General features: G+C 38.3%; 1 protein-coding gene across 1 annotated transcript in view; it reads left to right on the forward strand.

Moving 5' to 3' along the window:
- The first annotated feature begins 983 nt into the window (after positions 1 to 983).
- CCDC93 (CCC complex scaffolding subunit CCDC93) overlaps positions 984 to 26,242 on the forward strand; it is a 119,819-nt gene continuing 94,560 nt past the window's right edge. The window contains exons 1-6 of the mRNA XM_074301850.1: positions 984 to 1,404; positions 7,126 to 7,239; positions 16,208 to 16,302; positions 19,045 to 19,156; positions 23,493 to 23,591; positions 25,542 to 25,598. Coding sequence (XP_074157951.1) covers positions 1,120 to 1,404; positions 7,126 to 7,239; positions 16,208 to 16,302; positions 19,045 to 19,156; positions 23,493 to 23,591; positions 25,542 to 25,598 — 762 coding nt within the window. The 5' untranslated portion in view covers positions 984 to 1,119. The remainder of the gene's footprint in view (positions 1,405 to 7,125; positions 7,240 to 16,207; positions 16,303 to 19,044; positions 19,157 to 23,492; positions 23,592 to 25,541; positions 25,599 to 26,242) is intronic.

Below are 26,242 nucleotides of genomic sequence, written 5' to 3' on the forward strand. Positions count from 1 at the left end.
TTGCCAAACATTTTGTTCCAATTGTTCCCCTCCTCCCCCTCCCAGATGGCAGGTTGACCAATACTTGTTAAATATGTTAAAGTATAAGTTAAGTACAATATATGTTTACTTGTCCAAACAACTGTTTTGCTGTACAAAAAGAATCGGACTTTGAAATAGTGTACAACTAGCCTATGAAGGAAATCAAAAATGCAGGCGGACAAAAATAGAGGGATTTCGAATTCTGTGTAGTGGTTCATAGTCATCTCCCAGAGTTCAGTTCATTACTGTTCTATTGGTTCATCTCATTGTTGAAGAGGGCCACGCCCATCAGAATTGATCATCATACAGTATTGTTGTTGAAGTATATACAACGATCTCTTGGTCCTGCTCATTTCACTCAGCATCAGCTCATGTAAGTCTCTCCGGGCCTGACAGCTTGTTTCTTGTCTAGACTGGAGTCAGAAAACTACACCAGGAGTTCTCAAACCAAGGCCCGCAGGCCAGCATGCCCGCTGGGGTCGTTTATGCGGTTTGGCAAATAAGCTAAGTGGCGGAGACAGAGTGTGAACTTTTGTTTTTACTACAGTCCGGCCCTCCCACAGTCTGAGGGACAGTGAACTGGGCCCCTATTTAAAAAGTGTGAGGACCACTGCGAGAGTCTACTCGGTCAGTGCCACTTGGCCTGCACCTGGGGCCTTTTTCTCGGACATTCACAACTAGGGCTCAGAACTAGATAAGCCTCGTCAGAACAAGGAGGGACACGTGGGAGTTCGCTGCTTCATTTTGCGGACAAGGAAATTAAAACCCGGAGAAACAAAGTGGTTTGCCCACTGACATCGGCAAAATTAGAGTTTGAACTTGGATCTCGTGATTCCAACACACTGTATGTCCCGGCACATTTCTAGCATTAGAGTCTAGTGCAGAATAAATCACATGAGCCAAGCCTGGTCTCCAACCTCCTCCCATCAAAGGGCTTCGCTGGCGAGTGAACATGCGCTCTTATTCTGCCAAGGGGCAGGAGGGAGGGCGCGCCCGCTTTCCCAGACAGTTGCCCTCCAGAACCGGGAAAGCGACCCCTCCAGCAAAGCCTTCCTAGGGGGCTCAGCCGCCACTGCTCGAACCTGAACTTGATGCCCGATGTCTCGGCCAGCTCCCGGCAGCCTCGGAAACCCGGCACGGAGCGCGTCCTCTCGGGCCGGGGCAGGCGCCGGTGCGCATGCGCAGGCCGGGGCAGGCGGCGAGGAGGCTTGGCTGCAGGCGGAGGAAGTTTTCTCTTTGCACTCCACCCCGGTAGCAGCTCCGAACAAGGGACGACTTCCTCCGGCGGTTCCCCGCCTCGGCTCTGCTGCAGCCGCCGGTCCCGAGCTGGGTGGGTGGGCCATGGAGCTCCCCCAGGGGCCGGAGGGCCAGGCCCCGCAGGAGGTACGGAATGGGTCCCCCTTCCTGTTAGGAGCCCTTCCGGGACTAGGTTTCCTGGGTGTGCCCGGAGAGGGCGTGAGCGGGGAGGGGGCCCCGTCTAGCACTCATCCTCATACCCAGGTGTGTCTGCCAGGGGGGGAGAGGACGCTGGGGAGCCGCTGAGAGAGGCGGGGAGGCGCGCGTCCCCTCCTGGCTGCCCCGCCACCGGGTTTTCTCCCAGCCTCTCGGGCCGCGGGAATGGTCCGGGAGCGGGCTCGGGGAGCCGCTGGATGCCCGGGGCGCCAGTCCCGACCACTGTCCTCGGCCGCCGTGTGCCCGCCTGTCGGCTCGCGTACTTCTCCTCTTCGGACTAAGGCTCCTTCCTTTATCTCCGATCACGAGACTTGCAGCTCAGTCCTATGGGTTTAATGATTGTGCAAGGGGTGACCTTGCCGGCCGCTGGGCTCTCTTCTCCGCTCTGGTTGAGCGGTCTGGCGAGGGGGCGTGTCCGCCTGCCCTCCCGGAGTGCCTCTGACACGCCCAGAGTTCCCTCGGGGCGGCGGCCGGCGCGGGGCTTGGGCTGTTGTCTTGGAAAGCGTCTCCGGTGCCTGGGTCTGCGTGCAAACATGCACACTCTAGGTAGAGAGAGTGGGAGGTGCGTCTGGAAAATGCTGAAAACTACGGAGTAATGTGGGAGGAGGGGCGGGAAGTTCGCTGGTGGGTGCTTTATTTCTGAGGTTTGGAGCCTGGTGAGTAGGGCTTTCTCCAGGAGAGGATGTCATGAGCGAAGCGGTTGAGAAAAAGCAGACTTGACTCAGTGCCTTCATTCAGCCTGTCAGTCAGTAAACATAAGTGCCGGGCTAAGCCCCGGGGCTACCGGAAAGGCAGAAGTCCTTGCTGTCCTTGAGCTCACAGTTTAACATAACATGCAAATCCCTATGTTCAAACAAGGTATGCAAAACTATGCAAATTGGAAGTAATCAATGGAGGGAAGGCACCGGAATTATGGAGGATCCCGAAAGGCTTTTTATAGAGGGTGGAATTTTAGCTGGAATTTTAGGAAGCCAAGAAGCAATGATGAGCTGGAAGAGCATCGCCGGTGAAAATAGTTAGAACTGGGAGATGGAGATTTCTCGAAGGGGGCAGCGAGTTTGTAAAGGACTCTGAATACCAGAGGTTTTACTTGGAATGTTAGGGAGGCACAAGTTAGGGAGGGATTGGTGGAGTGGTCAGACTTGTACTTTGATGGCTGAGTGGTGAATATCCTGAAGTGGGGAGAGATTGGGAGCAGGAAGACAACCAGCAAGCCTTCTGTTTCCTGAGATGATGATTAGTATGTTTGGAAGCAAAGCTGACTTAGCAAGAGACCAGGCATAAACACAGCGGCAAATGCTTTTCCTCTTCGTCTTCAAGGTAGTGCTATTTTTTGAGTTGTCGATCAACAAGCATTTATTAAGTGCTTGCTGTATTCCAGGCACTGCCTTAAGTGCAATAGACATAAATAGTAACAGTGGTAACTAACATTTATATAGTGCTTACTGTGTGCTCAATATTAGTGGTGCAAAGAAAGGCACAGAATAGTCCCTGTTCTGAAGGAGCTCACAGTCCAGAGAGAGTGCTAACATGCAAATAACTATGTGCTAGCAAAGTATGTACAGGATAGCTCAGAGATAATCAACAGAAAAGAAGGTTTGGGAAAGAATTCTCTTAGAAGGCAGGATTTTTGTAGAGAGCCAGGAAGTAGAAATGAAGAGGGAGAGAATTCTAGGAATGGAGGACAGTCAGTGAAAATGTCTTCAATTTTCATTTCAATTAATGATTCTTTCTAAACGCTTAATCAGTTTCTGGTCTGCCTCCCTGCTTTCTGTTTTGGTGTAAGCTGGAGAAATGTAAACCCATTTTGATTCTTTCATGAATCTGTGATTTTATTTTTGGACAAGTCATTTTCTCTTGTTGTACCTGTGTTGCCTTATCTGTAAAATGAGGATGTGGTATTAGATGACCTCTGACAGTATGGACTGTAAGTCATCCACGCCTTCTCATTTTGTAAAAAATTCTTTTTTGAATATCTTTGTATGGGTCCCCATAAAACCCAAAAACTGAGCATGGGTAATTCCATATTCTCCCTACCTGATAGAGTCACCTTCTTTTCCTGTCATATATTTCTCTGATTATATCTTTTCTGCCCTCATCCCTTGTACAGTCCCCCTATGGTAATCTGCTGCAATTCATTCAAGCCTTTCTGTCCATTACCCTCATAGGGGCCTAAAACTTTAATTCTTTGAAAACTGTTATCCCATATTTTATAGCCATAAAGGATCTCTAGAATTTTATTTTATCATATTAAAAAAAAAAAAAAAAAAGATTGGTTTGTGTTTTAGGGAGAAACTAGGGGGAGGAAAGGACCCATTAAAAACGGCATCATTTCCAAAAATTCAGTCCATCTTACTCTCCTGCTCTTATTCTGCTTGTTGATTTGAAGTATTTATCCAAACCATGCATTGATGAACCAGAACTATTGATTGTTCTAGTCACATATCAGACCATAGACAATAGGCATTCTTCATCCACTAGGTTTTTTTTCCATATAAAGAATTAAGACTAAGCTTTTCTGTGTGATAATGGCTCTTATGGTGGAAATTTTGCATCGATCTGTAAACCCTTGTGTTGGAAGCTATCTACACTGGATGTCCATCATGTCAGTGACAAATCCCTTTTCCTAGTATATACATCTTTGCTAACAGAGCATGTTAAAATCCAGGTGGTACTGGATTTAGTTACAGAAACTGAGCTTGAACCCTCACTCTGCTCTGTGTGATTTGGCCAAGTAGACTTCTCTACTCTCAGCCTCAATTTTTGTCATCTCTAAAATAGAAGTGATGGAGTGCATGGCTTATAAGATTCCTTCCAGCTCTAAATCTGTGATCCTAAGATTCCTGCTTTAAGCCTCAGTGAATATATGTAATGAAATTTAAAAAGTGAGAAAAAAAGAGAAACTTTTTTTTGGAGAAAAACCTTTAAAGTAGCAGTGTCAGCGAATCTTAAGTAAAGTGAAAGCTTACTTTCTCTGTACCTGTTAGTCAGTTTTGGGAGTGGAGTAATGTGACCCAGTTTAGCATATCATTTGTCACTGTCTGTTACTTTTCATATCATCATCACAGATGCTTTCAGCATGTAGGTGAGAAAAATACATATTTTTCTTTATAAAAGATTTTGTAGAGCAACTAGTCACACGGATTATTAGTGATATTTTCTTAGATACCCCCTTTTTTTTTTTGTAATGAGCTTTGTGATTCCCCCTGCCCTCCCATTTCTTTGATAGCCTTCCTTCTTTCACATATCTTGATAATTTGTCCCTCTAGACCAAAGGCAGCAACTTTTTGTGACCCCATTTAGAATTTTCTTGGCTGAAAGTGGTTTGCCATTTTTTTCTCCAACTTATTTTATAGATGAAGAAACTGGGGCAGACAGGGTTGGGTAACTTGCTCAGGGTCACACAATTATTAAGTGTCTGAGGCTGGATTTGAACTCAGGAAGATGAGTCTTCCTAACTCCAAGCCAGACACTCCTGTAGACTGAGCTGTCTAGCTTCCCTGATGGGAGAATATCAATTATGTTAATGTGTGGTTTTCTAAGTCGGTATGCTGAAGGCAGGGAGTTTCTATTTGAATTTGATACCAGTGCTCCAGACCCACACAAACTGTTGCTTCCAGCATTGCCCTCCCCTATCTATACTTGGTCTCCTACTCTCAGAATTTACTTGTTAGTGAGGTGAAACATGGTAAAAGAAAGCCCTTCCTAAAATAATATTTTTAGGGAGTAAGTCAGCAAGCAGGAGAATGGAGTTTTAGTTAAAATTTTTCTGGGATGAGAAGAAGGGTAAAGAGGAAGAAAAATCTGGAATGTGATTCAAAACTTAAATGAGGATTAGAGAGTGACTGCTATGTTTAGGAGTCTCAAATGGAGTGATCAGGGAAAGCCTCAGTGAAAAAAGATATTTAAGCTGAGCCTTAAAGAACTGATATGACTGAGGAGAGAGAGAGAGAGTGGTGAACAAAACAAAACAAACAAACAAACAAACAAAAAACCCTCAGGAATGAGCTCAGACAGTCTAGTTGGCACAAAGGACTCTCACAGAATAAGAGGAAATGATGACTCAATTATATATTATTCAAAGATATCCAAAGCAGCTTCCTCAGACTAGATTTTATTCCCACTTTATATATGAAAAATGAGGGTAGGTTAAGATAGGATTAAGTAGTGTCAGAGTTGGGATTTGTACCCACATCTTTTGTTCTTTCCACTACAATATTTATCCTATGAGCGGTAGGAAACCATCAGAAATTTTTGAATAGAGAGTGATAAAATGGCAATTTTGGAAGATCAGTGGATTGGTTGAGGGAGGAGTTAGAATCTGAGATACTAGTTAGGAGGCTGTTACAGTGGTTTAAATTTGAAGTAATCAGAGTTCCAGCTAGAATATTATAGAGGTAGGAATGTAAAGGAATAAGGAAAAATGTATTGGTGACCTGCTGGATGTGGAGGGAAAGGGGAGAATTCAAAAGTGAGTTAACATCTGGATGCTAGATTTAAACTTTTTTTTTTTTTTTAATTGGATTGCAGAGAGCAGTTAAAAGTTATTAACTGCAGAGGTTAGTTAATAAAAACAGTAAAATATATTTAGTGGCTTTGATCAAAGCCATGGTTCTGTTCCTCTCTTTTACTTATCCTACAGTTCTTTGATTTCTCATTCTTCTCCAAATTCTAAGACATAGAATGTCCCCATAAGAAAATTTCCTTGGTATAGTGCCATGAACATAGGAAGTACTTAATGAGTGATTATTGAATTGACTTTTACATCTATTCAGTTGTTTAGCACTGTGCCTTATATATAGTAGTCACTGAATGTTTTTTGACTTAATGAATGAGTTTATTGCTTAAATTTAAATTTTCACATATCATATTGCCCAAAAGCAGAATGGACCTTTGCCATAGAACTACTATTAAAGATATCTTTAGTTACAATTCTGGGTCTCAACTGTCTTGAAAATCAACCAAACTAGGTGGTTGAATTCCTATGGTTCAACCACCAAGGAGTTGAAACCCCTTAGCTTCCTAGACTGAGTAGTCTCTTGAAAATTGAAAATTAACTATTCCTTCAAAGCCCAGTTTGTTGAATAGGGAGTAATGAAGTGGCAATTTTGGGGAAGGAATTGTTGGAATAGGATAGATTGGAGGAGGGAGGATTTGGAATCAAGGAGGGTGGTGCAGTAATTTAAAAATGATCTAATCAGAGTTCTAGCTGTAGGGATAGGAATGTAAAGGAATATTACAAAATTAAAATTTGCCTCTTTTAAGAAATCATTCCTGATTAACCATACTCCATAATGATTTCTCTCTTGCCCTAAATTCCTTTAGTGTTTAAGTATATAATCTATTTCCCTGGCATTATTTTGTTCATTGCTACATATTTGTCTTATTGCTCTAGCTGTTTAAATTTTAAGTTCTTTGTGGACAGGTGAATACATCACATGTTGTATTTCTTATGCTGAAGGTCTACCACTGTGCTGTGTTATATATAATAGAAACTCATTAAGTGGTCATTGTATTGTCAGCAAGAGTTCACTGAATAGTAGTGCATCTGTGTCATTATCTTCTTGTTGATCAAACCTTGACATCAAATGAAAATAAATCATCCACCTGACTTTTTTTTCCCTTTCTTCCTTTTTTGGGGGCTTCCTTTAGGTGGAAACAAGAGAAGATGAAGAACAAAACATCAAATTGGCAGAAATTTTGGAGCTCTTGGTTGCAGCTGGATATTTCAGGGCAAGAATTAAAGGCTTGTCACCCTTTGACAAGGTAAGAAGAAAATCTTTTGTGTCAGCCTAGTGTAGATGACATTGGGAGTAGAAGATAAGAGTCATTTTACCTGTTTCTCTGTCTTCTATTTGTTCCTCTTCCTGTCCCCCGCACCTGACAACTCTCATTTGCTTTAGAAATATTCAGATTTGTCCATTTTCTTTACATAATGCCATTCAGATATATTTATTGAGCTATTTCTATTTTCATGGTAGAATCTGACACTATGAAATAATGCACAAAGAATCCCAAATCATGGTTTCTTCTCCTATATAAATTGATCAAATTGGGTAGGTACATGAGAAATTAGGAGACTGTTTAGACCCAGAAGAGATCTTAGTCATTATCTAGTCCAGTGTTTGCCAACTTAAGCTATACAGTAGACAGATTTAACTCAACATTTCTGTTCTTTCGACTTCCGGCTAAGATGGCGGCGGGGAGGCAGACAGCTGCTTGAGCTCCTCGCTTTCTCTCAGAACTTACTTCATGACAAGCCTCTGACTTAATGCTTGACCCAGAAAGAAATCCACAAATTATCACCAAGAGAAGACATCCTTGAAAGTCGCCAGAAAAGGTCTGTGTTTGTTCGGGGGAGGGTCAATCAGACTGGGCGCAGACTGAGGGCAGACAGCCAGAGCAAGACAGGCAGCTCACACAGCTCAGACCGGAGGGGGAGGGGTGTGATCTCTGCAGTTTCTGCGAAAGGGCTTTTGCCCCAGTGTGGATGCTCCGTCTTGGCAGCAAGCCAGGAGCAGCAGAGAGGGTGTAAACACCGGAGGTGAAGATTAAAACCCCAGAAAGCCAGCGTCTCTCAGAGCCCGGCCACCCCCAACCCCCACCTGGACTGACTCGGTGCGTTCTCGGAGCCTCAGAGCGCAGACTCAGTACAGTCATTGCTGTTCTGTTAGTGGCTCTCTGCTGCCCTATCCCCAGTCTGTAGAGGAAGCCCATTAATAACATCCAGCCCTATCCCCCGCAAAACAGACCAATTGCTTCTCTTGTCAGTTTGTTTTCTTTGATTCTGACAAAATGAATAAAAAATTCAAAAGGGCTCTAACCATTGACAGCTTTTGTGTGGAGAGGGAGCAGACTTCAAATGCTGAGGAGACTAGGAACAGACTGTCCCCAGATGTATCCCCTGGGAGGGATATAAGCTGCTCCTCAATACAAAAGAACCTCATAGAGGAAATAAAAAAGGCTCTCACAAGAGAGCTGGAAGAGAAATGGGAAAAGGAAAGGGAAGCTTGGCAAGAGAGCCTGGAGAAGTCATCCCATGCATTCAAAGACAGAATGGATAAAGAAATCAAATCATTGAGAAACAAGATTAGTGAGCTGGAAAAGGTAAACAACTCCAAGGAAAACAGGATTAGTGAGCTGGAAAAAGAAATCAGCTCTCTAAAAAATAAAATGGATAAAATGGAAAAAAATTCCATAGAAGATAAAAACTCAATTGGACAATTACAAAGAGATATAAAAAAAGTGAGTGAAGAAAATACATCATTGAAAATTAGACTGGAACAAGTAGAAATGAATGACTCAAGGAGAAACCAAGAGGGAGTCAAGCAAAACCAGAGAAATGAAACAATTGAAAAGACTGTCAAGTACCTTACCAGAAAGACAACAGACCTGGAAAACAGATCCAGGAGAGACAATTTGAGAATAATCGGACTCCCTGAAAAATGGGAGGAAAAAAAGAGCTTGGACACCATTTTCGAGGAAATTATCAAAGAGAACTGCCCAGACGTTTTGGAAACAGAGGGTAAAATAGACATTGAGAAAATTCATCGATCACCTACTGAAAGGGACCCTAAAATCAAAACGCCAAGAAATATAGTAGCCAAGTTCAAGAACCATCAGACAAAGGAAAAGATATTGGAAGCTGCTAGAAAAAAACAATTCAGATATGGAGGATCCACAATAAGGATAACACAGGATCTAGCAGCGTCCACATTAAAAGAACGCAGGGCCTGGAACATGATATTCCGAAAGGCTAAGGAACTTGGTATGCAGCCAAGAATAACTTACCCAGCAAGAATGAGCATCGTTTTCCAGGGAAGAAGATGGACATTTAACGAAATAAATGAATTCCATCTATTTTTGATGAAAAAACCAGACCTACATAAGAGGTTTGATCTTCAAATACAGAACTCAAGAGACTTCTAAAAAAGGTAAAAAGAAATCTTGAGAACTATACTTCTGTCAAAAAAATATGTAAAGAACATATGTACAATTTGTCTTAGAAAATAGAGGTGGAAAGGAGATTATATCATAAAAAAGTACAAAGTGGTGGTACTACATCTCATGAAGAGGCAAAGGTAACCTATTATATCTGAGAGAAAGAAAGGAGGGAGATGAACATAGCGTGTATCAATAGACATACTCGATTTATGGTGAAACTTCTTCCACTTCATTGAAAAGTGAAAGGGAAGGAGTAAGCTAAGGGGAAGGGAATACAGTAATTTCGAGGAAAAGGGGTAAAATAAGGGGAGGATCTTTAAGGTGGGGGAGGGATCCTAAAAAGGGAGGGCTGTGAAAAGCAAGTGGTGTTTACCAGTTTAATACTGGATAGGAGGGTAAAAGGGAAGGAAAAGGGAAAAGCATAAGCAGGGGTTAATAGGATGGCAAGCAATATAGAATTAGTCCTTCTAACCATAAATGTGAATGGGGCAAACTGCCTCATAAAGAGGAAGCAGTTAGCAGACTGGATTAAAAGTCAGAATCCTACTATATGTTGTTTACAGGAAACACACCTGAAACAGGATGAGACATTCAAACTAAAAGTAAAAGGGTGGAGCAGAATCTATTATGCTTCAGGCAAAACCAAAAAAGCAGGAGTAGCCATCCTCATCTCAGATCAAGCAAAAACAAAAATTGATCTAATTAAAAGAGATAAGGAAGGGCATTATATCCTGCTAAAGGGAAGCATCAATAGTGAAGCAGTATCAATATTAAACATGTATGCACCAAGTGGTGCAGCATCTAAATTCTTAAAAGAGAAATTAAGAGAGCTGCAAGAGGAAATAGATAGCAAAACTATAATAGCGGGAGATCTCAACCTTGCACTCTCAGAATTAGATAAATCAAACCACAAAATAAATAAGAAAGAAGTCAAAGAGGTAAATAGAATACTAGAAAAGTTTGATATGATAGATCTTTGGCGAAAGCTAAATGGAGACAGAAAGGAATATACTTTCTTCTCAGCAGTTCATGGAACCTATACAAAAATTGATCATATACTAGGGCATAAAAACCTCAAAATCAAATGCAGTAAGGCAGAAATAGTAAATGCATCCTTTTCAGACCATAATGCAATCAAAATAACATTTAATAAAAAGCCAGGGGAAAATAGACCAAAAAATAATTGGAAACTAAATAATCTTATACTAAAGAATGATTGGGTAAAACAGCAAATCATAGACATAATTAATAACTTCACCCAAGAAAATGACAATAATGAGACATCATACCAAAATGTGTGGGATACAGCCAAAGCAGTAATTAGGGGAAGTTTTATATCTCTACAGGCCTACCTGCATAAAATAGAGAAAGAGAGGGCCAACGAATTGGGTTTACAACTAAAATTGCTAGAAAAGGAACAAATTAAAAACCCCCAGACAAACACAAAACTTGAAATTCAAAAAATAAAAGGTGAGATTAATAAAATTGAAAGTAAAAATACTATTGAATTAATTAATAAAACTAAGAGTTGGTTTTATGAAAAAACCAACAAAATAGACAAACCCTTAGTAAACCTGATTAAAAAAAGGAAAGAGAAAAAGCAAATTGATAGTCTTGAAAATGAAAAGGGTGAACTCACCACTAATGAAGAGGAAATTAGAACAATAGTTAGGAGCTACTTTGCTCAACTTTATGCCGATAAATTCGATAACTTAAATGAAATGGAAGAATACCTTCAAAAATATAGCTTGCCCAGATTAACAGAGGAAGAAGTAAGTAGTTTAAATAGTCCCATCTCAGAAAAAGAAATAGACCAAGCTATTAACCAACTTCCTAAGAAAAAGTCCCCAGGACCAGATGGATTTACAGGTGAATTCTACCAAACATTTAAAGAACAACTAACTCCAATGCTATGTAAACTATTTGAAAAAATAGGGATTGAAGGAGTCCTACCAAATTCCTTCTATGACACAGACATGGTACTGATACCTAAACCAGGTAGATCGAAAACTGAGAAAGAAAACTATAGACCAATTTCCTTAATGAATATTGATGCTAAAATCTTAAATAAGATATTAGCAAATAGACTTCAGAAAATCATCCCCAGGATAATACACTATGACCAAGTGGGATTTATACCAGGAATGCAGGGATGGTTTAATATTAGGAAAACTATTAGTATAATTGACCATATTAATAATCAAATTAATAAAAACCATATGATCATCTCAATAGATGCAGAAAAGGCATTTGATAAAATCCAACATCCATTCCTACTAAAAACGCTTGAGAGTATAGGAATAAATGGACTATTCCTTAAAATAATAAGGAGCATATATTTAAAACCTTCAGTAAACATCATATGTAATGGTGATAAACTAGAACCTTTCCCTGTAAGATCAGGAGTGAAACAAGGTTGCCCACTATCACCATTACTATTCAATATAGTACTAGAAACTCTAGCCTTGGCAATAAGAACCGAGAAAGAGATCCAAGGAATTAGAGTAGGAAATGAAGAAATCAAATTGTCACTTTTCGCAGATGACATGATGGTATACTTAGAGAACCCCAAAGACTCTGCTAAAAAGCTATTAGAAATAATTCAGAATTTTAGCAAAGTCGCAGGATACAAAATAAATCCACATAAATCCTCAGGATTTTTATACATTACCAACACAATCCAACAGCAAGAGATACAAAGAGAAATTCCATTCAAAATAACAGTCGATAGTATCAAATATTTGGGAATATATCTACCAAAGGAGAGTCAGGAATTATATGAGCAAAATTACAAAACACTTGCCACAAAAATAAAGTCAGATTTAAATAATTGGAAAGACATTCAATGTTCTTGGATAGGCCGAGCGAATATAATAAAGATGACAATACTCCCCAAACTAATCTATTTATTTAGTGCTATACCAATCAGACTCCCAAGAAACTATTTTAATGACCTAGAAAAAATAACAACAAAATTCATATGGAAGAATAAAAGGTCGAGAATTGCAAGGGAACTAATGAAAAAAAAGTCAGAGGAAGGTGGTCTAAGTGTACCTGATTTAAAGCTATATTATAAAGCAACAGTCACCAAAACCATTTGGTATTGGCTAAGAAATAGACTAGTTGATCAGTGGCATAGGTTAGGTTCACAGGACAAGATAGTGAATAAAAATAGCAATCTAATCTTTGACAAACCCAAAGATCCCAAATTTTGGGATAAGAATTCATTATTTAACAAAAACTGCTGGGAAAACTGGAAATTAGTATGGCAGAAACTAGGCATGGACCCACATTTAACACCACATACTAAGATTAGATCAAAATGGGTCCAAGATTTAGGCATAAAGAACGAAATCATAAATAAATTGGAGGAACATGGGATGGTTTACCTCTCAGACTTGTGGAGGAGGAAGGAGTTTGTGTCCAAGGGAGAACTAGAGACCATTATTGATCACAAAATAGAACATTTTGATTACACCAAATTAAAAAGTTTCTGCACAAACAAAACTAATGCAAACAAGATTAGAAGGGAAGTAACAAATTGGGAAAACATTTTTACAGTTAAAGTTTCTGATAAAGGCCTCATCTCCAAAATATACAGAGAATTGACTTTAATTTATAAGAAATCAAGCCATTCTCCAATTGATAAATGGTCAAAGGATATGAACAGACAATTTTCAGACGATGAAATTGAAACTATTTCCACTCATATGAAAGAGTGTTCCAAATCACTATTGATCAGAGAAATGCAAATTAAGACAACTCTGAGGTATCATTACACACCTGTCAGATTGGCTAAAATGACAGGAACAAATAACGATGAATGTTGGAGGGGCTGTGGGAAAACTGGGACACTGATGCATTGTTGGTGGAGTTGTGAAAGAATCCAACCATTCTGGAGAGCAATCTGGAATTATGCCCAAAAAGTTATCAAAATGTGCATACCCTTTGACCCAGCCATACTACTACTGGGCTTATACCCCAAGGAACTACTAGAGAAGGGAAAGGGTCCTGTATGTGCCAAAATGTTTGTGGCAGCCCTTTTCATAGTGGCTAGAAGCTGGAAGATGAATGGATGTCCATCAATTGGAGAATGGTTGGGTAAACTATGGTATATGAATGTTATGGAATATTACTGTTCTATAAGAAATGACCAACAGGAGAAATACAGAGAGGCTTGGAGAGACTTACATCAACTGATGCTGAGTGAAACGAGCAGAACCAGAAGATCATTATACACTTCAACAATGATACTGTACGAGGATGTATGCTGATGGAAGTGGATTTCTTCAACATAGAGAAGAGCTAATCCAATTCCAATTGATTAATGATGGACAGAACCAGCTACATCCAGAAAAGGACTGGGAAATGAATGTAAACTGTTATTTTTACCTTCTGAATCCAATTCTTCCTGTGCAACAAAAAATTCGGTTATACACACATATATTGTATCTAAATTATACTGTAATATATTTAACATATATAAGACTGCTTGCCATCAGGGGGAGGGGGTTGGGGGAGGAAGGGAAAAAATCTGAATAGAAGTAAGTGCAAGGGATAATGTTGTAAAAAATTACCCATGCATATGTACTGTCAAAAAATGTTATAATTATAAAATAAAATAAAAAATTAAAAAAAAAAACAAAAACAAAAAAAAAAAAAACATTTTTGTTCTTTCTTCCTTTCCCTTCTCCCTCCCCTCCCCATACCTTCTTAGACTATCTTTTTTTTTCCTTGTGCTTTATTTAATATTTTTATTTTCCACAATTACGTGTAAAACAATTTTTTACATTTGTTTTTAAAACTTTTGAGTTCCAGATTCTCTCCTTTCTTTTCCACTCCCTTGATGAGAAGTCACATTTGAAGTTAGGCAAATTGTTTCCATAACAGTAATGTTGTGAAAGAAAATATAGATCTCCTCCAAAAAATCCTTAAAAAAATAAAGTTTAAAAAAAATGCTTCAACCTGTATTCAGTTCTTTTTCTGGGTATGGATAGCATTTTTTCAATATAAGTCCTTTAGAGTAGTAGATCATTGTATTGTTGAGAATAGCAAAGTCATTCACAGAAGATCACTGGACTGTCTTTCAACAAATATTTTTTGAGAATACATTAAATATGAGATATTTGTATTTCTGTCCTAATTATGTTATTAAAATATAAGTGTATTCATCACTTAATTTGTTCCTGTAAAATTAGGGAACCATCCAATAAAAATAGCCTATGATTAAGGTAACTCCAGGGCCTTTGGCTAAAAGGTTTCATGTAGAAAGGGATTGATTCTTATGGTCTTTACCCCCAAATTAGCCCTGCCTCCATTTTCCTTTTTAATCTCAATCTGAGCTAGGTTTGTATTCTAAACTGTAGGGGTAGGTAGGGCAAAGAGAGCCATTTGTTTCTGTTACTGATGTAAACATTTAATTATTCTTACCATTCAGGCCCTCCTTATTCCTCTTAGCACAACAGAAACAGGGCTTAATTTTCCTTTTTCTTCCACTTTGCATTTCCCCTATCTTCCACTACCCCCCTTTCTCCTTCTCTAGTTTTAAGGGGCTTATTAACAACTAAATGAATAATGAATAAATGATAAAATGAAAGTTTCATATAATACAGAATTATTGTTTTAGAGTATATAATGTTTTCCTCAAGTAAAGTACCTCTAATTTACCAAGTCAGCATGACTTTCAGGGCGAATCAGTCCCACTTTGGAATAACTAACTTCTAGGCCTAGCTGTACCCCCTGCCAAGCTATGATGCTGCCTGGGAAGAACTCTCAACAAGTATCTCTTGAGATACCTCCAGTCTATTTACTAGTGATATACTTAGGGCAAACTCTTTTCCTTTCTGGGTCTTAGTTTCCTCATCTGTAAAATTTAGAGATAACCTCTGAGGTCCATTCCAGTTCTGAATTTATCCTAGCATCCAGAGATCAGCATACAATTGAGTTAAATGAAGAAAATCTAAATGTGACTTCTTAATTTTAGCCATAAGAGTTGCTTTCCTTCCTAGTTAGAGTCATAAAATTTCATCCAGGGATCCAGAATATAAACTTTTATCACTAAAAGAGAAAGTGGTAAAGAGCCAAAAAGTTCGCTTTCCAATATGTATAACTGTTGAGAGATAACATCATGTAGGAAATCCCTCTGCAATTAAAGTTAAAAGACATGGCTTTGATTTCTAGTTTTAACACTAGATTCTAGTGTTCTGATTCTAAATAAATTACTTAACCTTAATAATCCTCATTCCTGCCAATAAAACAAGTATAATAATACTTGTTTGACCTTCTTCATAGGATTGTTGTTAGGTTGCTATAAGCCAAAACAGATCAGGCTAGTCTGATAATATAAGCTAGAGGTGGGAATGAAATGAAACACTTAATAGCCCAGACACTAAACAAAAGAAGATTTAATTAGCCATAATTAGAGAAGAACATTCAGTAAAGGATATTTGTTGAGCATACCCAGCTCTCCTGTCCTGGTGTTAGTCAGGTTCCTATTTTTTAGACAGAAGCCTCAGAGAGATGCTCCCAGCCCCTTAATTCCTGGTGGTTTTTGTACTAAGGAAATCAAGAAATGAAGTCAACCACTTAAATCGTGAAGATAATTTTAGAGCTTATTAGGGAAAAATTAACCTAGTTACATGTAGAAAGGTCTTAAGATAGTGCTTATACATCATACATAGATTATATAGGAAGTTAATATTTCTGACCTTTCCTTATCCCACCACCACTCCTTCCATCAAAACTGAAAAGGGAAAATCATTATTATTATTTATTTTTTTATGTTTTCCAGGTAGTAGGAGGAATGACTTGGTGTATCACTACTTGCAACTTTGATATAGACGTTGACTTACTGTTTCAGGAAAACTCTACGATAGGTCAAAAAATGTAAGTTCCTAATTGAGTTAGATATGAAATTATCTGTCCTGAATAATACTTTTTATTGACCAGAGGGAATTCAGATTGTATTGGACAAAGTTGATTTGTGTAACTCAAAGTAAAATCGGGGCCTCAGATACTGAACTCCCCAAATCTTTATGACCATATGAACACATAGATAACCAAAATCTCTATGAGCTCTTCAGCTGAGAGGTAAAAGACTCCTCTAGAGTGGATTGGAGGTCACTGGGGGATTTGGAGAGGACAGGGTAGAAAGGGTTAGGAGACGGGTGTGGGGAAGGAAGTTTTTGTCCTCCCTATTACTCTTTCTCCGAAATACTTGCCTGTCTATTTTGATTTCCTTCTGCCTAAGAATACCTTCCCACTAGATTGCTAAGAATCTAACTTAATCATCCTCAAGTGACATAATTGGGCCTTTGATATTTATTGGTCAGAAGTCTTTTCTAGTTCTTTCTGTCACTTAACTGACCAGGTTTCCTTAGGTAAGTCACTTCTTTCTGAGCATCACCTTCTTCAACTGTAAAATGAGGAGCTTAGACTAAATGATCTCTAAGGTCTCTTTCAACTCTTAACATTCTATGATTTTATTTTCCCTTGAATGCTACAGATAATCCCAAAGCACTGAATAATCCAAAAATCACCTTTATCTGGCTTTGGAGTGTATTATGTGATTGATTAATTTATTCAACAGATTTAACTTCCTAATTATTTACTGTTGAGGCTAATATTCATTCAGTCAACATTTATTAAGCATCTACAATTCGGTTGGTAATCCTTGAGCTCATTTCCCTTGATGTGAGAATCTCCTTTAAATACAGTGACTGGCACCATGATAGGCTCCTAGTAAATACACTTGTCTTTTTGATGGTGACAAATTAGCAAGTAGCTTATTTTATGTGATGGTAGAAGAATGAATGACCCTGACATTAAACTTTTCCTTCTGGACCCACCAATCCCAAGAGGGCACCCACCTTCCACAGTAAGCTTTCTCTCCCTTGATGCTATCCTAACCCATTTACTATCTGTGGGTTTATGTCTCTTTTAACCAGGCTTTTGCCCATTTCGGTTTGCAAAAGAATGAAAAAATCTATAGGTAGTATTGCTATTTGGGAACATAAGGCCCTCTTCTCCTGTAATGCCTCAGATGTTAGTGTTCACCATCTCCACTAAACATAATTCTTGCAGCTTAACTAAGGGTAGGAGAAGGTCTGAGAGCTGAGATCCATTTGGATGCTACGGTATAGAGCTGCTGTCATAGGATATTTAAACAAAGGGAAAAAAGGCTATTCCTATTACTGACAAGACCTTATTTAGGCATGATGGATCACTGATTGAAAGTAAGAGTCAGATGAATCTTATAGGTGTGGGAAAGGCACTGCTTCATTTGCGAATGTCACGGTTTCCTCCCCAGTAATGCTCAAATGTTGGTGTTCACCTGATAGAAGTCAAGACTCTTCTCATCCTGCCTTTGCCATTTGATTGTGGACAAATCATTTCTTCAGGCCTCATTTTCCTAATTTATAAAATGAAAGGGTTAGAGGTAATTGTCTCCAAGTATTTGAAAGGATCTCATATGGAAGTGGGATTAGGCTTATTTTGCTTTGTCCTAATGTACAAAACTAGAAACCATGGGAAAAATTATAGAAAAGGAAATTTAGGTTTGGATTAAGGAAAAATTTCCTAATAATGAGATCTATGAGTGAAATGGAGATGTTTCATATCTCTTCATTTGAAATCTTCAAGAACAAGTAGCAGTCAATATGACTTCCCAGGTCCTTTCCAACTTTGAATTCTTTCAGTTTCTTCCTTCCAGCCTAGTACCTCATCTCTCCATGCTGTTGGTAAGGGTATTGTTAATAAAATGCTAAGAATATTAACTATACAAGAAAAACATAGGATTTCAAGAAAGTGTGAAATATCTTTGTCTGATTAAAGAACCAGGCAAATGTATTGCCCCTCAGAGGAGTCTGGGCAAAGACTGCTTAAAGGCCAGGAAATGCCAATGAAGTCCCAGATCCTTGTTTGTTTGTTTTTTAATTAAATTTTTTTTCTTATTTATTTTCATTTTAAGTTGCAGAATAGTTTATCATTCCAATGATACTTTTTGTCAGACTAAGAAATCTGCAGACACTAGAGGGAGCTTTCCTCTTGCTGAACTTGAATATCTCTTTGAGCCAAAAAGAAACAAAAACAACAAAAAAAAACCCTTATCTTACATAGATTATTATAGAAGTACACATTCATTTGTTGAAAACTGATGATGTTCATCAACCTCGAACCTAGAACTTTTGGTTCTAGAAAACACCTCTTTCAAGCAAAGCTATCTTTAAATTATTAGAGAAGGAAATTATACATTTACATGCAAATATATTTACATATACATCTATATAAGCAGAGATTTATATTCAGTTTATCACACATCTGTGCCTCAAAGGGAAAATAGTTTTCTATCCCTCTAGGAGATGATATCTGGAGGATATCTATGAGGATATCTCATATCTGGAAAAGATTCTCAAGTAGGAGATTTAATGATTTCCTTTGGTTCCCACTGTGTCATGATTCTGCCATTATGTTCTTCCCAAAATTGACCCCAAACCATCCTATTTTAAAGTCCATTTCCTCCTATCTACTGTAGACATTATCCCGAAACTGTATCCAGAGATTAATCAAAAGCTACTTCTTGTCTCTTCATCCTTTTCTTGTTTTTTTGTTTGTTTTTTCATTCAACAGTGCCTTGACAGAAAAAATTGTATCTGTCCTGCCAAGGATGAAGTGCCCCCACCGCCTAGAGCCCCATCAGATCCAGGGGCTGGATTTCATTCATATATTTCCTGTTGTTCAGGTAGGAGCCTTCATGTACTTTAGAGGATGAACCCCTGATTTCTTTGCCTTAGAAAACTCCCTATACCAAAGCTGATTAGTGCCTTCTCTGTAACTTATGAATGAGTGTGTAGTGAATTAATTAATGAATAAAGTGAGAAAGCATTATTAAGAACTTTATCATATACTAAACTCTACTGAACACTGAGGATACAAATAGAGATTATCCCTGTTCTCAAAGAGTTCAGTTTCTAGAAGGGTTGCTATGGTCTTTAGAGTACAACAGCAAAGCAGATAATGCTACATCTTCTACAATGTTATTTCAAATGATTGAAAACCATATTCTTCTATAATGCTGACTCATTTTACCATGCCAAGGACTTTTGTGGCAATTTTTTTTTCCCAGAAGCTATAGCACCTGATAATGCAGTTGCCAGGCCACATCTCTTACAGGACTCCCTGTTTCCCAGGATGGTGGAAGTGGGGACTAAGCTGGGAGCAGGACTGGTGACCTGGAGACATTGCTCTTCCAAGAGCTATTGGGTTAGGCTGTTGAGCCATCTTCAAATGAGTAAGGAGGGAGGTGATGGCAGTGGTTTGATTTGTTTGGTAAATAAATCTTTCTCCCTTAGGGTGCCTTGCTTTAACTAAGCTGATTTTCCTGCCCTGTGGATCACAGTTGGTAGATGGTTGGTCTTTTTTTACACATAGATTAATCTTGTGGATGATGTCTGCAGGGACTGTACTGCCAGCAGGACTGGAGCTTTTGGGATACTGTGATTCCCAGAATTCTGGGAGTATAAGAGAGTTGTTGAGAACAGGAATTTAAGTGACTTGTCTGGGATTATTTACCATATCAGAAGTAGGACCACAACCCAGGTTTTCTTGACTTTGAAGCTAACTCTTTAGCTACTGTTTCCTGAGTCACTGGTACACTGGGTCCAGGATTCACTATCTGATAAAGGCATTAAAGGTCTCATTTCAGGATGTCATGGCTGTGGTCCTTGATGTCAACTTCAAAAAGCTACTGAAAGCATCCTTATAACTCTTTTTACAAAAAAAGTGAAGGCAAAGATGTTAAGCTTTCTACTAATGGGTTTGGAGTGTCTTATAATACAGTAGAGCTTCCTGGAGCTGGTAGACTTTGACTTCATTTTGAAGAAAAAAACACTGGCAAATGGAAAGGAGTAGTTTGTGAATTTTGAAAAGTGTGGGAAGAATCTCAGGGAAAAAATTGAGAAAACTAGTGGTATCAGGAAACTTATAGACTAGAATGGAAGATGATAATTTATTGAAAAAACCCAGTAACCAGGTAGTCATTCTCTTGCCCTTGTATTGCTCTCCTAGGATGGTAAGTTATAATCTTAACAGGGATGAGGAAGTAGAGCTAAGTGAAAACTCCTATAAGTCTGTATCAGTCCTCATAGAATATACAGACACACTAGAAACTCAAGATTCTATAGAGACAATATTTGTATGTGTGTTCCATAGCTTAAAGTTTTTAAAGTATGGGAAACTAGATAGGATTTATCTACCTATCAAACCCCTGCCATCACCTCTCTCCTTACCCATTTGGAGATAGCCCCATACCATAATCACATGAGCCCTTGGAAGAGCAATGCCTCCAGGGCACCAGCCCTGCTCCCAGCCAGAGACCACTTCCATCATTCTGAGAAACAGGGAGCCCTGTGGGTGGTGAAACCTGGCAACTGCATCATCAGCTCCTAGAGCTTCTGGAAAAAGAAAGTTATTGCCACAAAAGTCCTTGGCATGGTAAAATAAGTCAGTATTATAAAAGAATATAAGCAATGTAGAGTAGGAATCACTGCCAGTGATTTTGTAATTTTGTTGGTCTGATCAGTTTACCTTGTGTTGGCCTTGGAGCCAGCATTGATGGAGTTTGTTCATTAATGCCTATATGCCTCCAGTCTCCCACAGAGACAAGGAACAAATTGCTTATTGCTTTCTTTGACCCCGGGCAGGTCATTTTCTCTCTTTCGTCCTTTGTTTTCTTTTCTATAAAGTTAAGGAATTAAACTAGATCCCTAATGACCTGTTTAGCCTTAAGACTCAGGAATTTTAGATCTACTTTGATGCTAATGTAATATACTACAAAATGTTGCCACCTGTAGTCATAGTCTTGCTTTTGCTTGATTCTCTGAATCACTAAAACTCAATTGACGGATCTGAATTTTGGAGTTTTGTTATTTATAATAGAGCAGGTGCTGTGACTTAAGGTTTTGGAAACTCCTGTTGTAGTCAAATCACGCCAACAAGCATTTCTTAAGGACTTACTATGTGGTAGGCTCTGTGCAAAGCACTAGGGATATAAAAAAAAAGCAAAAGCAGCCCCTATCCTCAGATAACTTGCAATCTACTGGCTACTCAGGCCACTTGTTCCTATGATGGTTTGGTTTTTTCCCCCCAGTTTCTCTTATCATAAGTCTGGATGTTGCCAAGATTCTTACTAAGAAGAATATTCACAGGAAAATGCCTTTTTAAAACTGCATCTCATTAACATGTGACAGAGGGTCATTTTTTTTTCCTGGAGGAAGCTGAATATTGACACTTGTTTTGATAAGAGAAAATACAGTGATTTCCTCTGCTTCTTTTGTGAAGGAGCATTCAAATGAACTTCTGGCCAGCCCCACAATATCTGTGTTTTCCCTTGTTCAGTGGCCTTGATTCTTTAAAATAAATTTCAGGGACACTATTCAAATGCTCTGGATAGATATATCTCATAAATACATCTTATAGGCATAATAATAATGATTGACATTTATGTAACATCATAAAGTGTCTTGTCTACTGTGCTTTACCTGTCTATAGTGCAGCATTCCCATGAGGTGGGTGTGTAGCTTAAACAACATTTTTGTCCTTTTGCACATGAAGCAGCCAGAGAGGTTATTTGATTTGCCACATAAGTAATAAATTTCACAACTGAGAATAGAGCCTGGGTCTTCTAATTTTGGAAACTTGCCACAGGTGAACCTAGCCTAGAGTAGAGATTTTAAACCTTTTATATGAGAATGTGCTAACATTTTTTTTGAGGCTTTGAAGTCAGGGAAAGGGCAATGAAAGCTGAAGGTAAAGCTCCTGAGCAAGGAAGGCCTTCTGGGAATCCCAACAGAGCTCCAAAAATGGGATAGGATATAGTGATTACATTTTTCTGTATACTAACTGGCAGGTGCTGGCCAATAGCTTTGTATTCACCAGTCATCTCTGTTTTTAGGATTAGGAAAGAGGGAAATACAACTTATAGCTTCTTCCAGATGTGAAAATATTAAATTGTAATATTTTCTTGAGGAAAATAGCAACCAAGTTTTAACCTGGATTTATGCTAGAGAGCCAAGGGATATTAAGTAAATATTTTGAGTTTCATTGTCTCATAGAGTAAGTATGAGGGGTCTCAGACTATCCTCTTTAGCACCTTGGTGAAAGTGGAGAAATTGAGTCCCCAAGAAAGTAGCTTGTTCAAGGTCATGTCAAGGATGTGTCAAAAATGGAATTTGAACACAGGTGCTCTGGTTCCAGAAGTAATGTGTTCTTCCCATGCATATAAATGTATATATGTGTGTGTGTGTGTGTGTGTGTGTGTGTGTCTCTGTGTCTCTCTGTGTGTGTATACACACACGTACACAGACACACATACACATATATACACATGCACACATATAGTGTTTATAGCATTTTACAGAATTAAGTTCTTCAGTGTCTCAGAAAATCTTTGTACAGACATTCATTGTGAAAAAAAACCATCTTGGTGAATATCATGAAATGTCCAAATTGTTTTATTGTAGTGAAATGTTGTTTTGATAGGTGTGCTGCTAGAAATCTTGTTTCCTGTCAGATGGAAGACAAGTGATGAAATAGAGCTGGTACTCCGCATCTTTTTCAGTGAATTAACAAGTGAAAAGGAATGCTCTAAACTCAGGGAAGGTGCTGAGAGAAAACTGGCTGGTTCTCTCCATATCCCTTTTAATCTGCAGAGTTCCTGAATGAGAGGCAGCATCATGCCATAATATATAGAGATCTGCCTTTGGATTCAGGAAAACCTAGCTTTCTGAAGCCCTGCTTCTGACACATAACTGGTCATGGGACTCCAGGCAACCCTCTCAGATTGAGATGGATGGGATGAGATGATTGTCCATAATCAGAGAGCTAATCTAGTTTCAAAACTAGAACTCAGATCTCACATTGCCTACAACAAAACCTTGGATAAATAAAGTACTGTTATTGGAGATCAACTTCAAGAACATGGAAGTAACACTGTTTTATAGAAGCCTTCCTTATAAAGGTAAATGTTGCATTGAGACTTGAGCTGTATTAACGCATTTGACACTGTTTTTTCTTATTAGTGGTTGGTGAAACGTGCCATAGAAACCAGAGAAGAAATGGGTGACTACATCCGCTCCTACTCTGTATCTCAGTTTCAGAAAACATACAGTCTTCCAGAGGTCAGTATCGAATGCCCTTCCCCACTCCCTCCATTTCCCATTGAAATTATAGCCCTCTACAGAAGGGAGGGAAACAGGCAGCATGGGGAGAGAGGGGATGCTCAGTAACACTTGAGTGCACTTGTGCTTAAAGTGCTATTATCAGAGTCTTCTTCAGCTCTCTACTTTCCATAGCTCTCAGAAAAAAAAAAAAAAAAAAAAACTATATATATTAGATAAGTCACAGGTATATGGTATTTAATATTTTTCCCCAAACTATCTAATTTTCAGTGCCCGAATTGGATCTCTGTGTATTTCTATGGGTTCAGAATTCTTGATGGGCTTTAAGGTTTTTGTAAACATGTAGATTGAGGGTTTTCCAATTATTTTATGAAAGATGTTGTAGCTCTTACCTGAAGCAATTTCTCTGAGGGAGAAGAAAATAGGTTTGATGGGGGGGAAAGGATAGGAAGCTGAAGAACATCATACCTCCCTCTTAAGAACATCCTCACTGTTAATAGAGTATAGCTGTTACACTGGGACTCCATGCTAGAAATGAGTTTGCATGCTCCAGAGGCCTAAAGCAGGACAGTAGTCAAATACAGGCAAGCCAGTAGGGAGGATCAGATTTGTAAAATAGGACTAGGTCATAGGACCATGAATTTAGAGCTGGGAAGAACACGTGAGAACATTGGGCCAAAAAAATCCCTCATTTTATAAATGAGGAAACTTTGGCCCGAGGAGTTTAAGTGATTTGCCCAGTATTACACAACTAATGTCTTACGATAGATAATGTTTGGACTCAAGGTTTTGTGCAAAACAAAATAGCTAAGGCAAGAGAGGAGAAAAATAAGTTTATGCAAACAAGATGTGGAGGTAAGAAGGCCAACAAGAAAAGCACTAGCAAAAAAAAAGTCACTGAATCCTGATCCTAGGACAGAGGCTTTTTTCTTTGTCCCATTTCTTAATGCTTCGTGATATGTTTAGAGTAGGTAGAATGAGGAGGTAGGATCAAATTTGTATCCAAAAGTAACTCTCATAACCCTACAGGTAAAGCCTTTCCTGTGTATATGGCAAGTGTAAGAACCCCACACACAAGGGAATCTTGATCTAAGATACATGACTAGATTTTAGGGGATCTCTGAATTGGGGGTTTCATTTGTAATTCTATGAACTTTATTTTTATTAATTTTAAATTTCATTATAAATTTATTATTATTAAATAATATTATATATATTACATATTGTTAAATAAATATTATGTGTTATATTATTATTATTATTAAGTAAATTTAAATTTTGTTAATTTATTAATCTGAGAAGGTATTCACAGGCTTCACCAGGAGTCTATGATACCCAAAAGCTTAGAAACTTTTGCCCTTGCGGATATTGCTAAGTTAGGGATAGGTTTTAGGTGGTTGCAAGTAAAACATAGGTCTAGGGTTTAGATTAAGGGAAGAAAAAAAAAAAAAAAACTCTACATGCCGCTGAAAATAAAGAAAGCACAAGAAGATAATGGCTTTACTTTAAACAAGAGATGGAAATAAAGCAAAGGAAATTAACACTCCAGAGTAAAAAAAAAAAAAAAAAGCCCATCCAACTTAATGTGAGCCCAAAATGTCTGGAAAAGACTGAATAATATTTTAAATCAAGCCAAACCAATTTAAGTCTCTTGAAGTCTGTGCACTTATAACTTCCCTAATGTATTTAAGTTAGACCTGAAATCCATGCACTGTATAGTTCTGTACAGAACTTTTCAGGTAGGTGGGTGCTTGGTAGATATGACTACCTATTTCAAATATACACTTCTCTAGATGGCTCAACTGAGTTGAGAGCATTTTCGAATGCTTGGAAAATAGACTTTCTTTATCAAAGGACCAATTGGGAAGGCAATTAATTTCTAAGCTAATTTGTCAGTTGAATTTTAATAATCATTTTGCATATGTTTATTAATTGTCAATTATCTTACAGGATAATGACTTCCTTCAAAGGAAAGAAAAGTCCATCAAGACAGTAACCGATATATTTGTAAGTTCTCCCTTATATGTGATGTTTGTTCAGATTTTCTTAATAATATAGATTTTTCCCTTATTATATTATAATTATTATAGATATTTCCTTAACTATATAGATATTTCCTTAATTTGTAGAAAAAAAAAATTATATCTTTAGTATTTTCTGTCATAAAGAAAAAATATTTCTTTAATTTAAAATATATTAGCATCAAGTATTTCCTTTTATTAAAGTTGTTCCAAAAGGAAGCCTCAATTAGTATGAAGACAGGTCCTGCTATGGAAAGGGTCACAAGACTGGTGATTTAGACCAAAGCCTTTGTGAAGGATCTTCTGGTTATGGTTTTTTTTTTAGTTATTTCAGTTCTGGCTTTTGGGCAAAAAATGGTAGGTGGAACTATCATTTTTTTTTTAATTTAATAGGATATTTCTCTTGCTGATGGTTGAATAAAGTAGACTTCATCTGTTTGCTTCCTGTGATTTATGTATTTGTTTTCATAAAAAATAATACTGATCTGATAAAAGTCTTGTTAATAAAGGAATATGGTCATGACAATGTGATCTGGCAGTCTACCAAATGAGATAAAGATTATAGATTTTGAGCAAGAAAGCACCTTAGAGATTATCTAGTTCAATCCTCTGATTTTACAGATGAGAAAA

Source organism: Sminthopsis crassicaudata, chromosome 3, assembly GCF_048593235.1.
Source record: "Sminthopsis crassicaudata isolate SCR6 chromosome 3, ASM4859323v1, whole genome shotgun sequence".
In the NCBI taxonomy this organism is placed as follows: Eukaryota; Metazoa; Chordata; class Mammalia; order Dasyuromorphia; family Dasyuridae; genus Sminthopsis; species Sminthopsis crassicaudata.